Source organism: Typha latifolia, chromosome 4, assembly GCF_019914945.1.
Source record: "Typha latifolia isolate L0001 chromosome 4, TyphaL0001v2, whole genome shotgun sequence".
Lineage (NCBI taxonomy): Eukaryota > Viridiplantae > Streptophyta > Magnoliopsida > Poales > Typhaceae > Typha > Typha latifolia.
In genome coordinates, this window is record NC_133089.1 from 17,163,949 (window position 1) to 17,177,332 (window position 13,384).

General features: G+C 35.6%; 2 protein-coding genes and 1 non-coding gene across 4 annotated transcripts; all 3 read right to left on the bottom strand.

Moving 5' to 3' along the window:
- Positions 1-1,871: 1,871 nt before the first annotated feature.
- On the bottom strand, positions 1,872-3,429 carry LOC140785604 (myb-related protein 306-like). Its single transcript, XM_073133528.1, has 3 exons — positions 2,897-3,429; positions 2,685-2,814; positions 1,872-2,610 (listed from the first exon to the last, which is right to left on the bottom strand). Exons 1-3 carry the CDS (start codon positions 3,135-3,137, stop codon positions 2,028-2,030), a joined length of 954 nt encoding a protein of 317 aa, XP_072989629.1. The 5' UTR covers positions 3,138-3,429; the 3' UTR covers positions 1,872-2,027.
- Positions 3,430-5,973: 2,544 nt separating this feature from the next.
- Positions 5,974-12,986, bottom strand: LOC140786819 (uncharacterized protein At4g17910). 2 transcript variants are annotated; one of them, XM_073135497.1, is made up of 16 exons: positions 12,861-12,986; positions 12,691-12,754; positions 12,567-12,612; positions 12,332-12,462; positions 12,122-12,185; positions 11,920-12,008; positions 11,755-11,844; positions 10,704-10,777; positions 9,840-9,927; positions 9,455-9,581; positions 9,267-9,371; positions 8,747-8,876; positions 8,599-8,650; positions 7,875-7,919; positions 6,646-6,744; positions 5,974-6,442 (listed from the first exon to the last, which is right to left on the bottom strand). In XM_073135497.1, the coding sequence occupies exons 1-16, from the start codon at positions 12,908-12,910 to the stop codon at positions 6,290-6,292; spliced, it is 1,407 nt and encodes a 468-aa protein (XP_072991598.1). In that variant the 5' UTR covers positions 12,911-12,986; the 3' UTR covers positions 5,974-6,289. The 2 variants fall into 2 exon arrangements, with proteins under 2 accessions (XP_072991598.1, XP_072991597.1); XM_073135496.1 differs by having other exon boundaries at positions 11,930-12,008; positions 12,122-12,195.
- A 57-nt stretch (positions 12,987-13,043) lies between these two features.
- TRNAL-CAG (transfer RNA leucine (anticodon CAG)) lies at positions 13,044-13,124 on the bottom strand. The gene has a single exon. It is a non-coding gene; the product is annotated as a tRNA-Leu (tRNA).
- Positions 13,125-13,384: the final 260 nt, after the last annotated feature.

Below are 13,384 nucleotides of genomic sequence, written 5' to 3' on the forward strand. Positions count from 1 at the left end.
GCAGTAATATCTCTGGCAATGTCTTCTTCTTCTTCTTCTTCTTCTTCTTCTTCTTCTTTTAAGATTAGCACAAGAAAGCACCAAATAACCTCTCAATTTGATCATTAATGAATCCTATGACCTCCTAGCTAACTCTTAATTTGACTCCCAATCAGACGATCAAATAGACATGTCTGTCTTTGACCCCTCCTCCATCATCTGCATTTTTCCCAAGGAAAAGACTACTGTCATTAAGAGTTCCTGGAAAATTTTCAGCAGAGTAGACATCTTGGACTTAATTGCAATGTGTGGACAGTAACTTTGACGTTATTTGACGTAGAAAGAATGAACGAGACTTGTCGGTCATTCTTGGCAGTGCATTTGCCCGTTCGACAATTGGAAATCTTACTAATAATTTTGAGCTCATCTCTTGCAAATAGTCCACCTAGTCCACCCTATGATGGAGTATGATGTAAGGACATTTCTCTTACTAATCTGGATATTTATTGAAAAAAAAATCCGAAACTTACGTGAATACTTAAGTATGCTTTTATACCGATTGAAAAACGTAAGAAACGCCCTACTAGATAAGGTTTATTATATGCTATCAATAATAATAATAATATGTAAAAAGCCTAAAAAATACGATCGCAAACACAATAATTTTTATGTGAAAAAAAAATTACGAATCCAAACTCGGGCTGAAACCAATCGCTGAACTTGTGGTAGTTAACAAGAAGCTTACGGATCACTCGCTGATTCCACAACTCAATCTGTACCAATCTTGCTCGCTAGATCTCGCAACACACTGCTTTCTGTGATAAATTTTCAAACCTCAGTGACCCTCGAGGTTGATCCTTCCGTCCCAATGACCCTCTTCCAGATTAATTATAGATGCGTTGAGATAAGTACGATTCGTTTCGTCTAAAGCATAAAAGTGTTCTCCAATATAATACTTGACGGCAATCCTCTTAGGATTAGATTAAAACCATTTACATAAGATAAAGATAAGTATCATAAATATCTCTTCAATGTGAATGCCTGTATAGTGCTTTTGAACGACCAAAATAAGCTTTGTGTATATGCAAACGTAGTGTGAACAACTGTAGGGTGCATTCGAATCGGCTTAGAGTGCGTTTGAACGCCCTGTTCAAATTGCAGACTAAATTCAGTTGAATGCAGAGTGTCTGTTCTTTGTGCCTTTCGATAAAGTTTTATACATTTTCAACTATTATGATATCGTTTAAACACTTCAATAACAATTCTAAAATCGTTTCAAATACTTTAATTTTAAAATTAATTTTTTACTTAAATATTCTTAATCAAATATCTAATACCTTGTACATATACTCATACACAAAATATAAACACATTACCTAAATATAAATTGTATTTTGAAATAAAATTGGTCAATTACATAAATACAAATAAACCTAACATTTATGAAAAAAAAATTGAGATGCTTTAATACTTTCAAGTTAACATCTTATGAGCGTGAAGCTATGCACTCTTTGAGTCTCTGATGCATCCCCTCTGTATGTACTCTCTGCAATGGTTAATAATGGAGGCAGTCTGACTGGAAGGATGATGGTAAGTTGGTAGCCATACCATCCTTGGATGATGGATAAAGGAGTGCCATGAACCATCATCACTTCATCCATGCATGGAATAAATGCTTGATTGCCTTCTACTTGTAGTAGATTCCCTACAAACAAGGGCACAAGCAATTTCCTCCAACCAATGCCTTCCACTAATATCTTACTTCATAACAATGAAGACCACTCATTTTTGGAGTGAAAGTGATTTATATAGATCACGATCCTAATAAAGTTGATATCAAAACATTAAAACCTGAAAGCGTGGATTAATTGAAATCACTCTCACGTAAATAATTCTTGAAAACTTATAAGCATCTCATCATTAAAAACTATGCTATCTATATTTAATTTACACTTGTAGCTTTGAGATCGTTTCACACTGCACTAAAGCTTAACCAAGAAGACCAAGAGCAAGCCGGCTAAATACAGACAATGACCATTAAAAGACAGCTAGAAGGTTTCATTTAACGATATGTCAAGAAAGTCTTCCTGCCCTTGCTCAACAGTCTCATCAAGCAGCCATGACTCGATCATGGAGAGTGGCATCTGGGCTTCCAGTTCTGGCACGAAGGATTCAAGTTGCTGAGGAGACATCATGTAGCTAGAGCTACTACTACTAGTTGTAGTAGTTGTAGTAGTAGTTGTTGTTGGTGTTGTTCCATGGCTTGATACTGTATCAGTCTCTGTCAAGCCAGAGTTACTCTGCGAAGCAACCGGCGTCGGCAGACTCTTCTTCCACCCCTGGAGAAGCCTAGCTATGTTCTCGGCGCTCGACGCGTATGTCGAGGTCTCTGAGATGTCATTAGGCTTGTTTAAAGACAAGGCTTGAGACAGAGCTTGCTTGGCCAGGTTAATGTCAGTTTGGATCCTCCTCTCCCACTGGCCTTTACAGATGGGCTGTTGCTTTGAGCCATTCGAGTCCTTGCAATCGACATCGAGTTTACTGATAAGCTTCTTCTTCAGATGAGTGTTCCAGTAGTTCTTGATGTCATTGTCTGTTCTGTCTGGTAGATATGTAGCTATTGCTGCCCATCTGTGTTCAATCCAGTTAAGATTGATCAAAAAAAAATTTCTAAAAAAAAATTAAGAAGAAGAATTAATCCATACCTATTGCCTAGAAGATCTTGGAGGTGAATTATAAGCTTCTCCTCTTGTTCAGTGAAGTTGCCTCTTTTGATGCCTGGCCTGAGGTAGTTTGCCCATCTCAGCCTGCAGCTCTTGCTGCACCTCGTCAGACCTGGAGAGAAAAGTTAAAAGAATTTTATGATGTAGGAATGAGTTTTGAAAGACTGGAGAGAGAGAGCACCCAAAATGCTCACCACTGTTACAAGGGACTGCCTTCCAATTCCCAGGGCCATGTTCTTTGATATAAGAGACAAGGATGATGTCTTCTTCTGGTGTCCATGGCCCTTTCTTCACATCTCCTTTCTTGCAGCATGGTGGCCTTCCCATCTCTCTCTCTCTCTCTCTCTCTCTCTCTCTCTCTCTCTGGACAATACAATGAGATGGGTCTTCTTGTCTAGTTCTCTTCTCTGTTTTTACACTAGTCTCCACCCACATATATACACTAGAGAACTGGTGTGTTTCTGAATCCTTTGACCTCAGGCAGGGGTTAATTAATTAAAGGGGGCTAAGATTTAGATTGGAGAAAGAGTCAAAGGAGAACAGCAGGTAGTAATTACTCAGAGGTGCTCCACAAAAGTCTTAGTGCAATGAAAGCTTTGTCTAATTGTCTCGCTATCAAAAATTTCCTTGCATAATAACTAAACAGCATTCAATGCGGTCACAAGAGGGAGAGCCTTCAATTGAATGCTTTCTTCTTTTTTTTCTTGTTCCTTTCTCAAGATTTTGCAATAAGAGACCGTTTCCTGAATGATTTATTACTGGTTTTTACTATTTAAAGGGTTTGACATGGTACAAGGTAATAATTAATTGAAGTAGTTATTCATAGGATAAATTCTTATAGATTAAAACCAAATAGATAACTTCTTTTACTTGGTGCAAGATATTTCAAATTTATTTGTCACGGGTTAGGATCACTAAGAAAGGTTGATTAGAAGGAGTCTTAATGGGTTATTTGTATTAGGTAGATGGTGATGAGAACTAATACATTTGTCCCATTTAATTAATGAGGTTGAAGGCAATCCACTACCCAACAAATTTCATGCGTGATAGATGGCAATTTTCTAGTCAACATCGTTATTACTCAAAAGATTTCTTTTTTCTTCTTTATCAACTTTAATTTTGGAGCTATTACTTACTTAATGCTTTCAAGGAGAATTTTGAAATTAAAAAACCCATCCAAAACATCGAGAATTTGCCACAAAAAATAAAAAGCCAAATTAATTTAGGGTCCTTTGACACCTATTTAAAAAAAAAATAGGTTTTTAATTAAACTTAGCTGTCCTCTAAATTATCATCGTTTTTTTTTAATGTCTACTTGAACCCCTTAATTTAGAGGTCTTTTATGGTAAAAAATTCTTAGTTCAGATAATATACGTAGGAAACGGTGGTAATTGGAGGAAACTATATACATATGTATATATATAAGCTAGAGGATATGGGCAGATGTAAGCAAGTCAAAGGGTGGAATGAATTCTTTTGCTCTCATGGGCCCATGGGCCCACTTAATCGACTGCTGCATATGAAGTTGGTAGATCTTTGGCGGGCGGCGTCCATCATGGTCCAATCGCGTGGACATTAATGAGTGGGCCACGTAGGTGTCGCCGATCTAGTACACGCGTACGGCAGCTAGATACTCTCGTAGATCTCATGCAATTTAAAATTTTGATTCTTGAGGATATGGACTACTCTTAAATTTTAATTAATTTTAGCTAATATAATAAGCTGATTAACTAAGCCGGTCGCATTGCTCCTTCAAGCCAATCTCACCGTCGAACTATTAACTGATTGAGTCGATTCCATGACCTCCTTGGTCGTGGATACTTTTTTTTTTTATCATTCATGAGCCCGAAGACTAGATTTGGGCGGAACAAAGGGTCAACCCTTTTTAGATACAGAGGCTCCGAACCAAACGCCGCAGAGACATTAACTGAATCAAGCTAAGTCACTAAACCACTAACTACTAAATAATTTCTCCACAATATTATTTGGAGTTGGAGTTAAACTCACAACTTTCATAATCATATAAGCAAAATACTTACCAACTCTAGTAGAGTGGTCACGAATACCTATCAACTATACTATATACGTATGACGGGCTACAGAGTATCCTCTGGGGACAGGGATCACCTCATTAAAATGTTTGAGATTTAATTTATATAAGTGATTGGGTAGTTTGATATTAAGATACAAGTGGAGTAGACTAGTACTAACAGGTAGGGACGTAGAGGGAGGGTGGTCCAAAGTCCAAACCACTTGTACTTTCGTATGTGACACCGCATGGATAAAAAAGATCGGAGATTAAGATTGTAAAAGTTGATGACATTATCAACAACACAGAATTTGAGATGGAATTCTAGAAAAAAGTTTATATAATGATGCTAAAAAGTATATATATACTGGGTCATACTGAGAATCTTTCTGAGAAAAAAAATTGGTAGACCTCTGTTACAACATTAAAAGATAGGAAGAATGTACAAGATATGAAATACTACGCTAGAAATTTAATTGGCAAACAGTCAAAAACTCGTCTAAAGAGATATAGTTTTTACACAGATAATAAGGCTTTAGAGCTCAGTAAATAACAACATTTTCCCGCAAATAACGACGACATACTCTTAACATCCTCAGCATGATATACCAAGCTTCCAGATCACACAGAAAACCTTCTCTTTTGAAAAGAAACACCACATTGACCAAGCATTTGCCATAATAATGACTCAACCCCCAAAATCATGTTGTACAACGACTAAACATCTAATTATCATGCTGTCTCTCTGAAACGAAGTACGATTTACTGATACTTGATGAAATGCATATATAAATGCCAAAGTCATGTCCTAATTCCTGTAAATGAAAAAAATCTATATTTATTTAGGACGGAAATAAAGAATGCGTATCAAATTTGAATTGTATCTCCCTGCATAAATGATAATTAAGAAGTTTCCCCAAAGTCCCCTTGACATGGTGCACTAGCACTGGGTGTGAACAGAGATGATTTAGAATTTGACCACCGAAGAAAATGACAGCTGTGTTTCCTATAAATGGCCAATTGTCATTGCTCTCAGTATGATACAGTGGTTTCTTGCTATCAAATCCTGTAGTTGCCGGTTGAATCATGGAAACAACCTTTCCCAGTAGTAGGTGAGATTTCTGCAACTCGCATCTTGTGCCTCATCTATGTAGCCCTCACAAGATGCTTCATTGTTTATGATAACTAATCATACAGACTAAATGCACAAAAGATTGAAGAATTAGTGGGAAATGACACCAGTTCTGCTAGCTAAGACTGTCATATGTAACAAAATATAGGACTAAAAAATCAAATCCATGAAGCTCACTCCAGATGTAAATGGGGGAAGTTCCCATAATACATTTTCTGACTCGATTTAATTCAGTGCGCACCTTCTAAAGCCATGCAGCCGGTTCACAAAGTTCAAATGCTACAAGTAGCTCCAGAAAGCAGTCAGCGCTTGTGCAGCAATTAATTGAACAAACTTGAGTTGTTTTCTTTTTTCTCCCAAGAATATCAAATTGGAGAACAATACAAAGCACAGTCAAATAACATACTAGAAGTCTAGAAGTCCAAGTTACCAAAATTTTACTTTAAGGCCATAGAACCATGCAAGACCAACAACAACTGATAAAACAAAAGAGTATCCGATCAAAATAGTGAACGCTGTGATGGAAGAGGCAGAGAGCGTATCCACAGATAAGTTTACCATGCCAGTCAGTATATTTGCCTGCATAAGAAGAGCCATTTTAAATTTGAAGGTCATGCATGGTGATTTTGTTCAATTTGTGGGAATTCATCATGTAGGGCCCTCTAGGTGGTTTGCTTGATTTCAATATGTAATCTACTATTAGGCTCTCTTGGTCTTGATCACATCATAGGAAATACAATGTTTCTATTGTCAAGAAAAGAAATTACAGATTTTTAACTCACCAGAAGGAATGATCCGAGCAAGTTTTGATTGAATGCATCTTCAAGAACTAAATTCCTCTTAGCAAATGCAAGTTCTGCCAGTGTGAGAATGGATAACACCTGCAGAGAAGTACTTGGAATTGAAAAGGGGTGCAGCAATGCATTTCAATATGGAGTATGAACAATTAAAGTCTAGTGGCAAAATCGTAGGGTATAAATAAGCTCTTCATAGAAGAGTTTTAACAGATTCAATACCTACATTACATAATAAGAAGGAACAGAAATTACACTCTCTGAAACCCACAGTTACGTATTCAGAAACCATATAACTAAGGAGTACCATGCCTTCATTACCGTACTAATGTGACTGATGTATCAAACCATCATATGCATCATATGATGTAACTGATGTATATCAAACCATCATATGCATGCCATTTTACAAACTGCACCCAGTACCCAAATGTCCATAGAAGTGGGCAAACACTTCAGCTAAACAAGTGATGCCTTCAAAATCTTCACAATTATAAGAAAAGGGAGATGGTATTCGCGAGTTCCATCACAGAATTTATTTGTGCTTCAATAAGGAGTGGTTCAAAATTCAAATCCTAAAAGAACTTCTTCATAAAAACTGTTCTTTTGTCATCTGGCAACTTGTAGAATGGTAACAACAGGTCACCGACTCATTAGTATTATAGTTCTCAAATTCATTTGGATCGAGATGATGGTGTGGATTCCTGGTATAACCTATGCTAGTTTATATCCATAAGAACCATAGTAGCATACTATGACATAAAAAAATTGGCGTCAGGTAAAATTGTGAAACTCAGGAAAAATTTGGTAACCTTGAGACAATTCATATGGATAGCTGTGCTAACTTGCTTGTACTTTAGATTGCTAGCATCCATTCATTGCCATTTTCCTTGTAAAAGTACCAAGTCATGCTGGGATAGAAAGCAAGGAAATACCTTAAATTACCTGCATACAGGTTACTTTGACGTACAGGTCACCTTTAAATTACCTGGTTACTTTCTATATTCTGATAATCCAATGGTATGACAGATACCACAGACTACACACTTAAATTTTCAATTTTAATCCACGTCTTGGTGGTATACATTCAATGGCTAAGTAATTTCTCGCAATTACAAGATCTGAATCTGCATTTATATATTGCATGACAGACGGAGAATTAGGATATACCAAGTGCTTGTTTGAAACTTTGAATACATAAAAGATGGAAATAATACCTGGAAATTCTCGGCAAAAACTAGTGTAACGTACGCCAAGTTGCACTGAAAAGATAAATCTTACTGTGAGCCACTATTACAGTTGTAAGCATGAGCAAACAAAATCCTCCATAGAAAAATACAGAGAAATCATTTCCATGTTAGAGCATGTATCAAACTTACTGTCCAGTTCAAAATCTTGTCACTTAGCACAAATATGAAATTGGAAAAAGTTCATCTTAATTTGTTTCAAAGAGATTACGAATTATCTTTTCTTTTTATTTTACTACTTATGGACTAAACGTCAGGATTCATTTAGCTATTTGGCTTATTATGCTTGAGAGAAGAAGTGGAATCCCTAAATCATGTGTTATCATGTTTCTCCTTCCTCTGGACTAATTATGTCGTCTAAAAGAACTTTTTGAGTGTTGTTCTAGTGCGAGCTTAAATCGCAACCACTAGAATAAATAATTTTACTCATCACAAGACTTTGCAGCTTTCATAAACGTGGGCTCATTATTGCCCAAATGTACATAAATTTCTAGAAGGTTGTACATAGACAATATAGCTGGTTGAAGTATCTGTAAATTCTTTTCGTGAGCTTCCTCAAATTTAAGTTGTGCTCTAAGACAACCAAATATTGTCCCTCTAAGAAAGGCTCTATTGATGATTATTTTATTGTTCATGAATGCAACTTAAATGACAACAACAAAACTAAACAACAAAATTAGTTAGCAATCCTTACTGTTCGCCGAGAAACTCTTTCCACATAATTGTCCAGAATGATAGTCAAGAACCTGTTCAAATTATTCCAAAACAAAAGCAACTAGATATAATAATTACCAAGCAACATCCAAATGGAAAGCAGCCTATACAACAGCAGGGATACTTACCAAAACAAGGTAAAAACAGCCCAAACTTTAGCTGTTGCAAACTTGATACTGTTGTCCTTGACTGACGAATGATTTTCAAAGAATACTCGATATCCCAGATATACACCAACTAGATACATACCCCAGTATCCTGTAGAAAATAAAAAGATGGAGAGGTAATGTTCCAGAAAAGAGTAGCTTGAGCATGTGAAGAACTAGAATGCTTTTCTACAAGAGCTTGATGGAGCAGAAACCACATCATGCAACCATGCATCATGCATCACACTTTATAGAAAAACTGTAATTACCATATGATATTTTTTTAGCCATTTGGTTGTTTGTATAAGAGATGTACTTCCAAGAATATGTATGACCATTTCAAAAAGAAACCCATCTAATTTAGGTTACAAAAGAAGAAAAGAGACGAGAGTAAGTGACTGTAGTGTAGAGCATATGAAGAAATCAACCAGAAGAAAGAATCCAGGAAAATACAGAATAGAAAAGGATGCAATACGAAAAGGACTCCACAATTAACTCTTACCAAATATACTGAAAAGACCTTCCTTATTTGCGCTGATGATATTAGCATTCCTTTCATTAGAAATCAGATATTCACTTAACCCACATAATAAGCACGTTTGATACCCTGAGAGCAGGAAAATTACTCGACTTTGTAATCTCTATTTAGGTTTCAGAACCAAAACAGTTGATAGTAAGTTGAAATGGTACCTGTAAGCACTATTACACCAAATATTCCACAATATTTAGGATGTATACTAATAAAAGATGTCAGAATAGAAACAGCTGCAAGAGTGAAAAAGAAATTCCAATGAACACCGTATTCCCCCACATGCACCTACAAGATCATAAAAGAAGAATTCACATACACAGAGGTAGTATGATATGCAACCCTGTTATTGAAGAAAAGAACAATAAGGACTCAATAATCATAGTGTGAAATTGGAAAATTTAAGAAGTAGTAATTCTTACTGATGTTTGTAATTTTAGCATCTACTCACACATTAATGGACAGTTGAGGGAAGTTCTTCCACGAGCAAAATTAGAATGAAAGTGCAAATTAGGTAATTGGGAGGGGTCAAAGAAATACTTCTACCTGATAATCTATGCCTCTTGTCGAAATGAGCCGAGCAAAACCTAGAAATACTAGCGGACTAACAGATAGTAGTGCCTCCATCCAGCTCCTATTAACATATATATCAAAACTTAAGATTTGCAACATGAATGTACAGGATCAATAAGTAAAAATTATAAAGTAACTTTTTAACTACTTTGGCATCAAAGAAAATCAAATGGTTCAAAAAATCAGGTCCATAAAGCGGAAATTTATGAAATGATGAAACTGCTCTTTTTCTTTGGACCTATCTTTCTTAAAAGTCACAAGAATCACAGTAGTAAAGACAACATAGAACATTTTTTCTTTAACAAGCATGATATCATGAAGTGTGCTTTGCTGACCTGTGACCTTGACTTTAGGCAAAATATGACGTATGCAATTACGAGTTACGACTAGTCTTCCTTCTATAACTTATGATTTTTTCAAAGAAAAGATAAGGTGAAGCTTAGAAGGAAAAGGATTATAGAACCTGAAAAAGTACACATATCAAGCTCCTCCACTGGTCATTCTTTTGTCCATTCGTTAGAACAAGTGATGATGTTAATGAAATTTGTTGACAATTCTATTATTTTTATGACATTACTTCAACTACATAAGTATACTTGACTCTGAAAAATAATTCTTCAAGCATTTATCTTTTAAATTAATGTTCATACCATAGATGTTTAGCATATTTTCTTTCACAGATTTAGGACATAAAGCAAGAACTAGTAAGGCACACATGTTTTTAACAGAATTAGTAGAATAGCACCTTATGCCATGAAAAGATAAATGAATAATTGAACATAGTGCTTTTTCTTTAAAAGACATTGGGAGTAAAATGTGGGAAACTGAAGGGCTCACATTGACTTGAAATTTCGTGCTTGTTTAGATACCAGTGAATTTACCACTACGAACGATCCTACTCCAAGATCCATCTGTTGGACCCATATGTCAGATGTCATCAACTAATGACTGCAGGTAAGAGATGATATTGAATACCTTTAATAGGATAACAAAATAAAGTGTTAAGCAATTTTGTCACCTAAATACAGTGTTACGGAACTATTTCAGATACAAAGATTAACTACATCTAAATTATCACTGGTCAACTTATTATTGCTTTACTTATTACTGATGTATTTGAGAAGAAAACACTTGGCAATAACTTCATATAAGGCATAATCATACACTTCTTCAGATAAATAAAGTATTTCTGATTGTTCATTATCTACAATATGCCTAAGCATGAATTAGCTTTTCATATTTTTGTCCTGTCTAGCTTACAGAATGAGAGTAGCTCTTGAAATATATAGTTACTTGGCTCACTTTGATCCATCACATCCTCTATGGTCATGAAGTATCAGATAGGAGCATTTTCTGTCTTATACAACTTAATTTCTACAGACCATGTATCAACATTATGCTCTAAAACTTTTTGGCATACTGGAAAAACCCTTCTTTCAGTATCACATGAAATCATATAACATAAAAGACAACATGCTCAAATTTTCTACCTTTCATACTTGACACAATGGAAGTAAAAGAACATTTAGATATTGTGTACATTATGACCAAAGTAATACTCCTAAATATTCAATTATAGGACAGCAAGTAGATATGTACATGTAGGTACTTAGACTTGCATACTTTTGTAGCTATAAATTTACTCATTATTATTAGGACAATAACAATTAAATATCATATCTAGTTACATAAGACAGCTGATGCAAAAGAAAAAAAATCATATTGTATATTGCTTCCCAGAGCTTCTCAAATGAAGCTAAATTAAAAAATGATCTTCAATTTCTGAATTGTTGGAGTACTTCTTTAGCTAGTACAAGCTAGAGTATTTAAAACAATCTTAAGAAAGCAAGAATATTTCAGCTGAAACTCGTGCAAAAGTAAAGCTTACCAAACCAGTACCATAGGTTTCGGTCTTGGCATAGCGTCGAGGGAAGATTTTGAAGTCCACAGCCAATATGCACAAGCATGTCACTACCACCTATATTGTCATTAATTTACTGATAGATTTTGTATACTGGAGAAAGATAGACATAAATTTTCACATTTAGCGTACCAGAACATACCACAAATACTCGGTATGATGAAATAACTCCTTTGAGAGAAGAAGAATCCTGTGATCCCTTTTTGTAGCAAAAATCAGATCTGATGCAGCACAGATTACAAATCAATGCATAATTGCAGTTGTAAATTAAGGCGGGTCATGAGGAAATAGTTAAAAATCTATAAGCAAATTTTGATATCAAAATGCTAGAAACCTTTTGAATAGTATGCAGATAGATAGGATAAGTATGAGCAGAATTGTGCAGACATAAGCCCACTCTGCAAGAACCTGACAGTCAGTAAATCAGTACCATCTCAAGTTCCATAATACTTCCTCAGGAACAATTATAATCAAGGGAGGTTGAAAGCTTGACGATCATTTAGAGAAAAGAAAATCCAAACATTAGTCGAGATACAACAATTACCGTTATAATAGAAAGAATCGGCAATACGACACAGAAATAATCCATAAATAAGGAAACCATAAAACTCCTCCAATCTTTGCGACAAGAAGTTAAATTATCATCCTTCTTTGCCTCCTCTTCCCTGGCATAACCTAGAAAAGAGCATAAGAAACAAGCATCAGGAACTGCTGTCCAGAGCAGCTCCGAACTTACCAAGAATCTTCAAACTGACAGAAACAATGAAATTGAGAGTTACCATTAACTCGGCAAAAGCTGCTCCATTTTCTGAGCACTATTAAAGCCTGACAAATGTAGATCATGTAATTTCGTTATTAGACACATCCTAATAAGTTAAAAAGGAAAGAGAGAAAGAATACTACCGGAAAGATAGTGGAGAGTGCAGCGATCTCCAACATCGAAGAGCCCGTGAGGTTGCTCACGAATCTGTGTTGAAGGAGACGACATACAAGAAAAATAAGAATGAATCGACCAAAAATTGGAGGAAATAGAGAAGACGATCCACAGAGAGAGGGAGAGAGAGTGATCTAACTCTTCTTTGAGGTGTTTGTTTGGATTGAGAGGCCTCTCGAGAAGATCCATCGGAGAGACAGAAGAGGGGGAGGGAGAAAGAATTTGATGGGATGATCTAAAGAGTAGTATTAATACCCAAGAATTGGCTATATTGTGATTTATAGAAACTCTATCAAGTAGAAAAAAGAAAAAAGATATATCATGTCAAGAATGGGATTCGAACCCATGCCCTTTCGGACCAGTACCTGAAACTGGCGCCTTAGACCAACTCGGCCATCTTGACATTTATAGTATTTGTTTTAAACTTTGGAAAATTCATACATTTGTAAAAAAAATTTATAAAAAAAATCTTATAGAAATTTATGATGTCCCAATTAAATCGTAGATATATCATCGGAGATTGAGTGTCCAACTTGCTAGTGTGGTATCATGTCTCAATCATTAGAATACTGGACAAGAGTATTTACATCAATAAGATGATTACTATACCAAAATGAAACAAAACTTTTCCACTACAATACATGGCAGCTGTAAAACTCAGGT

Bases quoted from the DNA above. Each gene is read 5' to 3' on its own strand.
- LOC140785604 (XM_073133528.1), bottom strand. From the start codon at position 3,137: ATGTGGGTGGAGACTAGTGTAAAAACAGAGAAGAGAACTAGACAAGAA. The intron at 2,815-2,896 runs GTGAGCATTTTG...TTTTCTCTCCAG, and splicing joins GGCAGTCCCTTGTAACAGTG to GTCTGACGAGGTGCAGCAAG. The intron at 2,611-2,684 runs GTATGGATTAAT...GATTGAACACAG, and splicing joins CAAGATCTTCTAGGCAATAG to ATGGGCAGCAATAGCTACAT.
- LOC140786819 (XM_073135497.1), bottom strand. From the start codon at position 12,910: ATGGATCTTCTCGAGAGGCCTCTCAATCCAAACAAACACCTCAAAGAA. The intron at 8,651-8,746 runs GTAAGTATCCCT...TAATTTGAACAG, and splicing joins GCTGTTTTTACCTTGTTTTG to GTTCTTGACTATCATTCTGG. The intron at 6,745-7,874 runs GTATTATTTCCA...ACTTCTCTGCAG, and splicing joins TTTTTGCCGAGAATTTCCAG to GTGTTATCCATTCTCACACT.